Genomic DNA, 12,290 nt, shown 5'->3' with positions numbered 1-12,290 from the left:
CCCCCCAGACACACACACCCCCCACACCCCCAGACACAGGCACACACACAGACACAGACATACACACACACAGACACAGACACACAGAGCCCAGACACAGACACACACATACACTCCCCAGACACACACACCCCCATCCCAGACACACACACACCCACACACCCCCACCCCAGACACACCCACACACAGCGACACACACACACAGAGCCCCAGACACCCCCATGTGTCCCCTGGTCCCCAGCAGCAGTCCCAGAGTGGCCCCTGGCCCTGCTCCGGACCCCGGGACAGCCTCTCTGTGCCACAGGCCCTGCAGTGCTGCGGGTCTGGCCACTCCGGGTGCCACACTCCAGAGTCACCCTGTGCCCCAAACCATGGCGCTGCCAGAACACACCTGGACACAGTTTAAGAAAAGGTTTACTGATCCATCAGTACCTCTGCCAATATTGCAACAGCTGTGAAAGGCAAACACTGTTACAGTTTAGAAAAAACAAATTTTATACAATGAAAATATTAATTAAATCTCAAACCCCCAGTGGCTGAGGAATGAGCCTGGAGTTCTATATCCAGTATTAGCACCTGCAGCACCATCACCAACCAATCCAGCCCCTCCACCCCTGCTAAGCGTCTCTTCTGAACTCCTGAATTCCTTCCACTACTGGACACTGACACTCGGCCCCTATACCAGGACACCTGGGCTTTGATACAGGAAAAGGATGTAAGAGAAAGGATTCAGCCAGCTTGGATTGTGGGGAACTTCACTCGTGCAGGTACTGCTGAGCAATGCATGGGGATGCTAAGGAATGCACAGCTCAACTCCTCAATGTGTGCCAGCAGATAGAATTAAGAAATCCATCTTACACAGTATCTTACAGTCAGTCAAATCAATGTTTTCCTATAAATTATATATAAGAAATCCATAAAGAAACAGTTTTACACTTCACATATTAATCAGAGAAGGGTGGGAATAATTATTTTTATTGGCTCAGCATCCACTTTACTGTGCTCACTGTTTCATGACTGGCCAGGCCCCTGTTGGTGAGCACTGACAGGGCCAACAACAGCATAGACACAGGGGCAGAAAAACCACCAGGGTTAAAGTCTGGCTACAACCCCCCCTTTCAGGGATAAGCAAGACATTAACACAAAGAACACTTTGCCTTTAGGTTTTCCATAAGGATCAGCACAAGGGATGTTGCCTTGAGTCACTTCTCACTGGGAAGAGGCACTGTGTATCTCGGCACTCTCACACTGAACTGGAGGGAAATTCCCAACTTTGAGCTGGAGCTTTCCAAAGCCCAACTGACACACAGAAGGGTTTAAGAACCAGGGAGGAACAGCACTGCACTTACAGGACTAAAACTAAACTTCTGTTGGGCTGAGGGCCCCATTTATTTCAGGAGAGAACACAGCTTTACCACTTCTGCCTTTTCTTGAGAAGGAAAACCCCAAACCAAACAAAAACTAAGAAGTGATCCTGTTGCTTCCAAATCTACTGCAAAGTGGATGCTGACCAGCTAGGTCACCCCGTGGGGAGCAGTTTGAGGAAGTTAGTCCTTGTAGTAGATGGCACTGTGGATCTGGCAGCAGAGAAAGGAATGATGCTCTAAAGTAGGAGGTAGGGGAACCTTGGTACAGCAAATCCACCGGTGAGCTATCATCTAGAAAAGAAGTTTCATATGGTTAGAAACTCTTCCTAAATCAAATCAGAAGCTCCCCTACACAAATCTTTCTACAGCTGCAGGAAGAGCATGGCAGGAGGAGCAAGTTACCATGTGTTATGGTGAGCAGCATGAGCAGAACCTAGAACTCTTGATTTCATTTGTCAAAAAAAATTAAGATGTTTATTGTTTATTTCTTTTTGCATAACAGGTATAAATATTTCCCACTCTTTTCTGTATACACTCCCATCCCAGGACCTGCAGAGCACCTAACACAAGGGAGCCAGTCCCAATGAGAGCTTTCCAAAAGCAAAGTCACAGACAGTAATTTGGGTGGCCTGTATTGGATTCAATTAGCATGAGCCCAAGTCCTGTGAACACTCTTCACTTTGTGACTGGCCTCACAGCATCTCTTGATGTGCCTCTCAGCAGAGCTTTTCAAGGCTGCTGGTCCCTTTTATCCAAAAGCATAACAAGTAAAGACATCAGCATGATAACTAGAACAGCAGCCAACTGAAAAACTGCAACAAAAAGGCTTTGTGTGCTAGAATACACCCAGGGACAGAGTCCATTTTTTACTGACCTGAGAAGAATTTTGGATATAATATAGCAGAAGTTACCATATTTACACAAGCAAGGCCCAAATTTCCCCAAGGTAATATTCAGCAACATTGTGCCCAGTATTGGTATTTTTACTTCCAAGAAGAGCTGGTCTACACAGGATTTATGTGAACACAGTCTTGATTACATACAAGGGTGGGATAAACTCTCTGCATGATAGCACCCAATCCTCTCAGCACAGAAAATGTTGAGATCGAGCAGAGCTAAGGGTAACATGTACCTGAGACTCCACAGTTCTATCTTCCACTGGTCAAACCTCTGTCTTCATAAATGGTAATTTCAATCTGCACAGAAAAGCTGTTAGGGAAATACACTATAAAGAGACTGAACACATACCCAGAAAAAGGCAGATAAACATTATGATGGGACTTTTGATATCTTATCTATTTTACGGCAGGTCCCAGAGCTCCAAAGCAAGGGAAGAGTCCACGTGAGATGCCTCATCAGGTAAGAGCACTGGCTCCCAGCCCAGGGCTGCACAGGAATTCGGTGTACAGAGGGTTTGAGCCCTGCCCCCCTTCTGCTACATTTTGGGGAAGGCTGTGCACCAAGCAAAAAAGTTAATACTGCTAATAAGTCACTGACCAAACTGAAAATGCTTTTACTGAAGTGGAATACTGTTTGTTTTGGTTTGGTTTGGTTTTTTTCCAGAAGGTGTACGCACAATGGAAAATGCACTGAGGAAAAAAGGAGTCACTTAGGTGACAGATCTGAGCTATATGGACAAGGACACAAAACCCACCTGCAAGGAATTAGCCTTAACATACATTCAATTGGCATTGGGTTCCAAGTTGCTGTGGTTTCAATATTTTCAAAGAAAGATGTGTCACTCATTATACTCCCCCATTTGCTATGAGAGGTCTTTACAACTTCAAGCAATAAGCATATAAATGTCTGCAGTGTGGCTCAACAGCTGAAGAAAAAGGGTTGAAATAAGCCTTGCACTGGATGCAAGAGCAAGTGGTGGACTTGCAGTGATGTTGTATGTCAAAATCTTCACCAGAACTTGAGCTGAGGGTTGCAAATTAACTAACAGCTAGCTCTTGTTCTCACAACTTTAATTTCTGTCCTACCAACATGGTCACTTCTTTCCCCAGTCAGAAGAACATTTCTGGAGGTCACTGCAATAGAGGATCTCTAGTGCTCTTTCCAGGCAGTCACAAAGGTCAGGTTCCACATTTTCAGGGGCTTTCCACGTACCAAATTTTAACAAACTAAAACCTGACTGGAGTCCAGGATACAACAAAGAGCAACAAGATTAATCACTGATTCTGTATCACAGATCAAGCATGAGCAGAGGTGCCTCACTGAGACAATCGAGGAGCACAAGGCATGAGACAATGCCAGAAGCCACAGAAGGATACAACTCTTAATCCTCTTTCAATGGGGTCTGTCAGCAGAAGGCCCTGAGGAGCATAGATCTTCTCATTCTGTTCCTGAATGAACTTAGCGATTTTCTTTAGAACCTGGTAATGAAACGGCACAGGAGTCACAACTGTTTCCTTTCCAACAATATCAGACATATAGCAATGTGAGAACTAACACACAACGGGTCTGATGGCTCCACAGAGCGGGCGCTTGCCACAGGATTAAGGGTGACCCTCATGGGACCCAAAATGAGCAGTATCAGCATGTCTGAGGTACCTCTGTACAGAATCTGTACCAAAACACTGCAAGCCACAGGAAACCCACCAGGAACCAAGAACTTCCATGCAGGTGGAAGGGGAAACAAGCACATACTTTTTCATAGTGTGTCTCCATGCACAGGAAGATGGTGTAGGCAGTCAGGCAGGCAAGACAGCCCTCAAGGTAAGATTGGCCCCCAAGTTTTTCAGCTTCTGCGTAGAGGTTGTTCAGTGTCCGGACTGTCTCCTCAAACTGCTGCCTGTCAATCTGCAAGAAAAGCAAGTGGGACTGTCAGCTGCACACATCAGAACTCACCAGTACCCCTGTACATCCACCTCCACTCATGGATCATCTGCACTGTGCTCAGAGCCCCAGCCTGAAACCCACAGAGTCACAGACCTGCAGCTCTTTGTTAGACACCTGCCCTTTGCTCACACTGAGTCTGAATTCAAACATAGCGTGACACAAAACCATTCAGAGCAACACATCTAAGCAAACGTGCAATTCAACTGTGAAAGTACAGGAATTCAGGCAGAGGGATGTGCTGGGTTAAAATAAACAGGCAGAGAGTGGATGGACACTCCATACCCACACTGCCTCGGTGCTGCTGCAGTGCTGACCAAACACACCCTCAACAAAACACAACAAACAAGCAAGGAAGAGAAAAAAGCCGCGTTTGAGAAAGAAAATGGGACAGAAAGGTGTTTGTTTGACTGTCACCTTAAGATACCACACCTGACAGCACTGACAAAAACGAAAGTACTTGAGACAGCATTTATGAGGCCTCTAAGCGGGTTCGGCAGGACGGGCCGGATTCCAAGGGAGAGGACAATGCTAACACCTGAGAGCACAGAGACGGCTCTGTTCTCACAGACACAACGAGTACATTCTGCTCTGCTGCTGCAAACCAGCCGCCTTCCTCAGGACTGACCACAGTGCGGGATGGGGACGGGGGAAGAACCATGTCCGTTCGTGCAGCTGAACGGCCTTGGTTAGAGATTCGTGCAGGAGATGCTACCCCGCCCTCGGGGAACGCGCGGAACCCGGCCCTGCCGGCCGTGGAGGTTCCGTGCGCCGCGCTCGCCGCGAGCCCCGGGCCGACCCCAGCCCGCCCCGCCTCACCCTGTTCTCCAGCTCGGCCGGAAACTTGCTCTGGAACTGGCAGCGCGTCCCACCGCTGTAGTCGCGCTGGATGAACACCTTGCCCGACACAGGCGCCTGCTGCGGCCTCATCGCGCCGCCGCCCCTGTCCCGTCCGGTCCCTCCGGAACGCCGGCCGCCCCGCGCACTTACGGCTGTCGCAAAGCCGCCGGGGCGACGCCGGGCTCCGGGTGAGGGCGGAAGTGCCGCCAGGGGCCACGACGGGCGGCAGTCCGCATGCGCAGCTCCGGAGACCAATGAGCGGCAGGAGCCCGCATGCGCAAAAGCAGCCACAGCCCATTGGGTGTGTGGTTCTTCCCACGTGACAGCCCCGCCCCGGCAGTCCGTGGTACCGCCCGTACCCTGCGGGCACCGGCAGCGGGCGCTGTCCCGGGCCTGGCGCTGTCCCGAACCTGGCCCGGGTCCTAGCCCGGCGCTGTCCCGGGCCTGGCGCTGTCCCGAACCTGGCCCAGGTCCTAGCCCGGCACTGTCCCGGGCCTGGCGCTGTCCCGAACCTGGCCCAGGTCCTAGCCTGGCGCTGTCCCGGGCCTGGCGCTGTCCCGGACCTGGCCCTGGCCCTAGCCTGGCGCTGTCCCGGACCTGGCGCTGGCCTGGCGCTGTCCCGGGCCTAGCCCTAGCCCTAGCCTGGCGCTGTCCCGGGCCTGGCGCTGTCCCGGACCTGGCCCTGGCCCTGGCCCTGGCCCGGCGCTGTCCCGGGCCTGGCCCTGGCCCTGGCCCGGCGCTGTCCCGGGCCTGGCCCTGGCCCTGGCCCGGCGCTGTCCCGGGCCTGGCCCTGGCCCTGGCCCGGGCATCCTGCTGGCCCGGGGCCGCCGCTCCCAACTCGGGGATCAGTTCCTTTTCTCAGGAACCGGAGTCGCTGCGAACACACCACGCTCCCGCAGCTTTACCCCGGCTGGTTGTGCTGACGCGCTCGGGATCCGTTGACGGCCCCTTAACCTTTGCCCGAGAGCTCCAAGCTGCCAACGGCAGCAAGGGCACAGGTCACTGGGGTTAAAGAGAACCTGGAAAGTGCCGTGGCGCAGCCCGGGTGAGCAGCAGAGCTCAGGACAGGCTCACAGCAGAGCTCTGTGTGCTGGGCCCGCAGTGTGGGCTGGGAGAGGCACGTCCCCGCTGCTGTCCCTGCGCCCGCGGCTGCCGTCCTGCCTGTGCCGCCAAGCAGTCTCTGCTGGGATGCCGGTCAGAGGCCTGTTTATTTAAACGGTTGATAAAATCCATCACTTGGTCAAATAAAGGCAAAGGGATGAAAGCATTTGGGACTTCAGTTTCATTATTTGCTGCTGCAGCTGCTCCTCAATCAGCTGGAGCTTCCACTCAGGACGATAAACACAAGAAGACTTCTCAAGCATCCCAAGGGGGAATGAACTGTAAGGATAGGCTGGCTTGGGTCATGCTCATTCTTTGCTGGGTCAGTGTCCAAGTGATGGTGCAGGGCCGAATGTGCTTCCTATGAACCTGGGTTCCAAGGCTGCAGTGGCACCAGAGGCATCCCCAGGCCCTGGTGAGGGCCGCACACCCTCAGCTGACCTGGAGTGACTCAGACACTTCCCACAAAAACAGGGAGCTCGCAAGGGCTGTGTCTTTGTGAGCTCATCCTTCGAGATCCCATCCTTCAGCTTGGAGTGCTTGTGCTGAAGGTGCTATAGGGCTGCAGAGTCCCCCCACTCTGCTCCTGCTCCTGAGACTCACAGGCAAACCCAAGGTGTTGAACAGCCACTGACTCCTTGCTGTTCATGGGCACAGGGTTTTCCAGCCTGACCAAGCACAGACATTTGTGGCTCCTGGAGGGGACAGACACACTTGGAAACAAAGAGTCTTTCAGGCCACCTAATGCAGTATAGATGCAAGAGGACAAATCAAATTTACAGGCATGGCTTACATTGGGAGATATACTTGCAAAGCAAATTTGTTTCATTTTATGGGCTTGAAAGATTCTAAGTCAGAAGTCCCTGTATGGTTTGAATTAGGTTGAGACAGGGGTATTCTGGAAAGCCAGATCTGGAGAAGTTTTCATTCAAGGCATTCAAAACTGAGTAGGGGCCATCCAGCATTTCTGTAATGCTCTCAAATGAAATGTTCCATGTCTGTCCAAAACACAAGCTTCCACATGACAAAGAAAATGATGATACCTGAAAATGGAGATATCGATCTTGTATTAAATATTCAGGAATAGGATTTCATATGTATATCAACAGATAAAGCGAATTTCAAAGGATACTTCTTTCAAAAGAAAAAAACCCCAAGCAAAACAAAAGCCCACAAAAACCAAAACAAACAAACAAACAAAACCCCCCAAAAAACAGAAGGAAGCTCTAAGTAGCACCAAAAAATGAAGTTGTATTTTTTCTCTACCTGTTTGTGCTATCAACAAAGTTATCAGTTTTATTGTCTGAACAGGAGCATGAATGCAGGACTTGGAACTGATAGGTCTGTGTCCTGACAGCTCAGGTGACCCCACCAGGATGTTCCCAGCACCCTGCCATGCATGGGGCTGCCCAGGCACCCCAGCTTGTGCTGACCAGTCATGCAAAGCAGGCAGCCAGCAACTCCCTCCTGGGCTGGCTGGAATCCTGACACCCTTCCTCCAGCACGAGGAGCCACCCGCAGGCTCTGCGATGCATTTTGTGCCCTGCAAGCCAAATGCAGCAAGACCTTGGCAGCACTGAGTTAGTTAATGGTAGGAATCAGTGATCCTAGAGGTCTTTTCCAACCTTAGTGATTGTGTGATTCTAAGACTATTTCGGCAGAGGGATAAGCCCCTGGCTCCCACTGCTGAGCTCAGCCACCAGAAAAGTTCCTCGGGAAGCAGCACAATCTTTGTTTGGTCATTAAAGCAGAAAAAGAGAGAGGGAATCTTAGGAAATGCTTGAAACGATTAGGTGATCTTAACTCTAAGGAGCTAAACAAATGCAAAGCAATTCCCCCCTCAGCCCCTCGTGCTGCTGTAGAATGTAATCTCATTTCTAAACACACAATTACAGAAAATAAAAAGAAAAGAAAAGAATAATTAATTTCTGCTTCCTCATGCAAATCCTCTGACCAATCATTTAGGGATCAGGAGCAATTCAGCTTCTTGTGCAAATTCCAAACTGAAGGCCTGAAAAAAGCAAGTGAATGGATTTACTTTTCTAAGAACCAGAATTAACAAAGGTTCCATTTTCCATGGTTATGTGCCTGGCCAGACAGCCCTTGCTGACAAGCTCTCAAAAAACATGTGTTGGCCTGTTGAAAAGGCCCCAGTGTTGACTGACAGACAATTGAAGTGACAAATTGTTTCATTGTACTTGGCAGGGAGAGCGCTGTATTAGATAATTATGGCGAGGAGGGAAGCGACAGGTCACAGGTCAGAAGACACGTCTGACCCTGTTTTCTGAAAGCCCTGAAAGGAGCCCATGCCCGGAGAGCACCGTGGTGCTGCTAGCGGCTTCTGCTTCCGCTGTGGTGATTAAGAGCTAACGAGGATGGAGCGGGGATGAGCCGGGTGTGCCTCCCCTGCAGTGCCCACCGCCCCTCGCTGTGCCCAGCGGGGCCTGCAGCACCGTCCCTGCCCATGGGCACCTGCTGGGACACTCCTGCCCCTCGAGCAGCACCACAGCCCTGCCAGCACCTCGGCAGTGCACGTTCTGAACCGGCAGGGAAAAGCACCGTGTCTGGCCCTGAGTGCTGTCCCAGGCACTTGGGCACAGACTGCAGACACCAGCAGGACCCACCCCTCCCCGCTGGAGACTGGGGTTTTTGCTGGCTACAACAGAGTACAGCTAATAGTTATTGAAGCTTCTCTCCTGCCATAGAAATAAAATATGGCATGGAATCACAGCACAGCTACTCCATTGAGAGCAATGCTACACTGAGTAATACCAATAATTCAAAACAGATGAGCAAAAGGCTCAAGCACTATGGGCTCAGTATCCCAGTCTGCCCTGACCCCTGGAATTCGCTGAAAGTTACCTTGAGACTCACCAGAACTCTTTTGTAACTTCTGTGAGGCTTATTTATTGCAAAGTCATAAATATTTGCTATGGAGTTTCTCCATCAATCTACAAAATGAATTAGGTTAGAAAAAATGTATGTACTTGGATTTTGGGCATGTGTTTCCCAGGCAAGGGAGAAAGCATTGGATCTCCATTGTGCAGAAGGGCTGCTGCAGAGCTTTGGGCTCTGCTGCCTGCTCTAATTAATTCCCTTCCACAAACAGTTTAAAGTGCACAGTACAGTTGAGAGAGAGGGAAGGGAGGGAAGAGATTCTTCTTTAAATCTCTTTTAAAATCTTTCATAAAATTATATATGGGGAAAGGAAAATTCTGTTTTCCTCTCCTCCTTCCCTGCCAGTCCATTAAAACCCTGAAATTGAGAGGCAGCATGTTGTGCCCCAGAGAATCAGCCTTAAGTCGACATCTCACAGTCTGCCTCAGAAGCCAGTGCTGTCACCAGCTGGATGTGGGGATGGGAGGAGGGTGCCCAGGCTCCTCTCCTTCCATCCCAAGGCAAAGCTGCCTTGGGGAAAAGCCACCCTATTTTCTCACTGTTACAAAGAGGAGGGAGAGCAGGACTGGCCTTGCCTTGAAGGCATTTCTCTTAACAAGTTTTGATTCAGGAAAGTGCTTAAGTGAGACCTTAACTTTGAGGATACTGCAGTAGGATTTGAGCACAGATGGATGCTGTACCTGGTGGTGAAGGGGTGACAATGAGAAGTGGGGCAAATTCTTCCCCCAGAGGGTGGTCAGGCACTGAACATGGCCCAAGCCTGCCAGAGCTCAAGCGTTTGGACAATGGTCTCAGGCACAGGGTGGGAACCTCAGGCACATGAGCAAGGCCAGGAGTTGGACTCCGATGATCCTTGTGGGTGCCTTCTAATTGAGCCTCCAAGATCCTGCACCCCTTCAACCACTGCCAAGTGACTGCATGGGACCTGGCAGCTTGTGTGACAGCAATTCACACACAGGCAGTGAGTCCTGCACTCTTATGGCTGGTCATCGTGACACCAAAAGCTCCTGAAAAGGTTTGCATGAATGAGCTGAACTAGCTTTGTTTCTGCTTCCATGGTTTGCCCTTTACCCTTTGGCCTTTGCCCAGCTCTGTGGCCACAAGAGCGAGGGTCTGGCCACAGATGACTGCACAGCTGGCCAGATGCTTATTGTGCGTGACACAATGAGCCTTGGTGGGAGCTTACAGCTCCTGCTGCTCCCTCAGCCCCAGCACTGCCATGCTCGGTAAAACACCCAATCCAGCATTTCTTTCCTTCTGGAAGGAAGGCTCCAGTGCAGTCCACTGTGTGGGCTGTGTGCAGTGCTTCCTGGTGCCAGGGAAAAGGGATGTTGTTTCCTGTGTACTTGGAGCTGTGCCCTGTTTCCATCCTGCTTTTCTGCCACTATACCTGTGCAGCAAACCCAAGCCCTGCCAGCCCTGGCTTTCCCTCCTTGGTGAGAGCCCTTGGTGCTGGGTGGACCCAGCAGGGCTCTGGGTCAGCGCTGAGGAGCTGCGTGTGGCCCATGCCAGCCCACTGCAATGCAGCTGACAGGTTGGCAAAGGCCCCCGATTTCCTTCTCTTCTCTCATGAGTGTCCCAGGAAGGAACATCTGCCCCTCTGGTTCATTGTATACACACCTGGGGCTCTGCCCTGTCCAGGTTCAAAACCAGTGTGACCAAGAGCACTAATGGGTTTGAATACATGCTAGCAAGAATGCTATCAAGAACACCTTTCACTGCATGTAGGTAAGGTCAGATCAGCTGATCTTCATGCTGAGGATCTGCATGGGGCTTTTTGTGTAGGTGTGTGTCCAACAGCATCTAGATGTCAGTGACAACCCAAGCTATACATGCAGGTATGGGTACATGTGTCTGCCACACACACACCTGCCGTTGGCTGGCCACCACCACTGGACACAGGCTCCAGGTTAGATACCAGAGTAGTAGGAAAAGTTGAGAGAGGGAGCATGACAGGAGGAGCTATTTGTTCAATCAATGATTTACCAGATGTGTACACTGTACTAAAGACTTCTAAACATACTTTATTGGCCAGCTGTAAATCCAGGCAGTAGCAGTGCCAGCTTCATCTCCATCAGCTGTGTCTTAAGAACATCAGAGGAAAGGCTCTGAATCACTTTGTTACAGGCTCTGTCAGCTCTCCAATTATGCATGTAAATCAAAGAACCAATATCCTCAAGTCAAAATTATTTGAGTGTCAGGAAAGGTTTTACAACCCGCAGCTTCTCATTTGCTGGCTTCCCTGCAGTTTCTTGTCTTCCACAGAGGGCATCTCCAGAACGCTGGGTTTCCGTCCCAGTGCCCCAAGTGCGTGGCTGTGTTTTCACTGACTATGCTGGAAGTCTCTTTTGTTAATCACTGAAGCACAGCGTCATTAGTGAGAAGTGCAGAGTGTACACAAAAAGGAACTTGCCAAATTACTAATAAGCAGAAACTCCATCCATCTTAATGAGACAGGGTTAAGAAAATAGCAACCTAGAATATACACAATGGAACTTTTCCAATCTGCTTATTTACTCCTGTTGGAAAGTAAGGAGTTAGAAAGTAGTTCTGAACTCCATCTCTGGTCCAGCTTGGAGATTATCACATGGTTTCCAAACCACAGGCATCTTATGCTCTTGCAAATCATTTAGCATGAGAAGGATCAATAACTGGACGGATGGCTCAAAAATTTTTAGAGGGAAGAGAGCAGATAGGATTGCTGAAGAGCAAGAAGCATGAGGAGATGTTTCCTAATGGTGGGCTAGTCTCCTGCTCCCTTCCTTTGGGGTCCTCACAAAAGCAGCCAAGGGTCCCCATGTTCTCAGGCAGCACGGGGCACTCTTGGGCCGAGACTTCCATCATGCCAGCCCAGCAGTGGGATTTACACCCCCCCAGTGACTTGCAGCACTTCCCCAGGTTACTCTGGCAGCCCAGAAGGGGTTTGCACCCACACCAATGTGCTTGCACACCTGTGCTCCCCAGCCACATTTTTCTTTTGTTGGGTAAGGAATGACTTGCAGTGCCTTTCACGCATGCAGCTTGGCTGCTGCTGTTTTATTGAACACTAGCACTTGCTGTATGTTATTCAGGCAAACTTTATATATGCCACAGACCCTCTCAGCAGCCTGCACCTGGTCTGGGGCAAAGCTGAGCCTTGCTGTAATGCAGCAAGTTATTACAGGATAAATATTTATAAGCCCCTATAAACATTTGCCATCGGTTCCCTCCTGGGACTAGGGGCAGACGGTCAAGAGTTTCAGC

General features: G+C 50.4%; 1 protein-coding gene across 1 annotated transcript; it reads right to left on the bottom strand.

The window, feature by feature from the left end:
• Window positions 1-396: 396 nt before the first annotated feature.
• Window positions 397-5,267, bottom strand: GOLGA7 (golgin A7). The gene is made up of 5 exons (XM_063420080.1): window positions 5,028-5,267; window positions 4,020-4,172; window positions 3,644-3,745; window positions 2,500-2,563; window positions 397-1,658 (listed from the first exon to the last, which is right to left on the bottom strand). Exons 1-4 carry the CDS (start codon window positions 5,136-5,138, stop codon window positions 2,516-2,518), a joined length of 414 nt encoding a protein of 137 aa, XP_063276150.1. The 5' UTR covers window positions 5,139-5,267; the 3' UTR covers window positions 397-1,658; window positions 2,500-2,515.
• Window positions 5,268-12,290: the final 7,023 nt, after the last annotated feature.

The sequence above is a fragment of the Prinia subflava genome, chromosome 29 (assembly GCF_021018805.1).
Source record: "Prinia subflava isolate CZ2003 ecotype Zambia chromosome 29, Cam_Psub_1.2, whole genome shotgun sequence".
Classification (NCBI taxonomy): Eukaryota; Metazoa; Chordata; class Aves; order Passeriformes; family Cisticolidae; genus Prinia; species Prinia subflava.
This window is presented reverse-complemented; position numbering and strand designations above follow the sequence as displayed.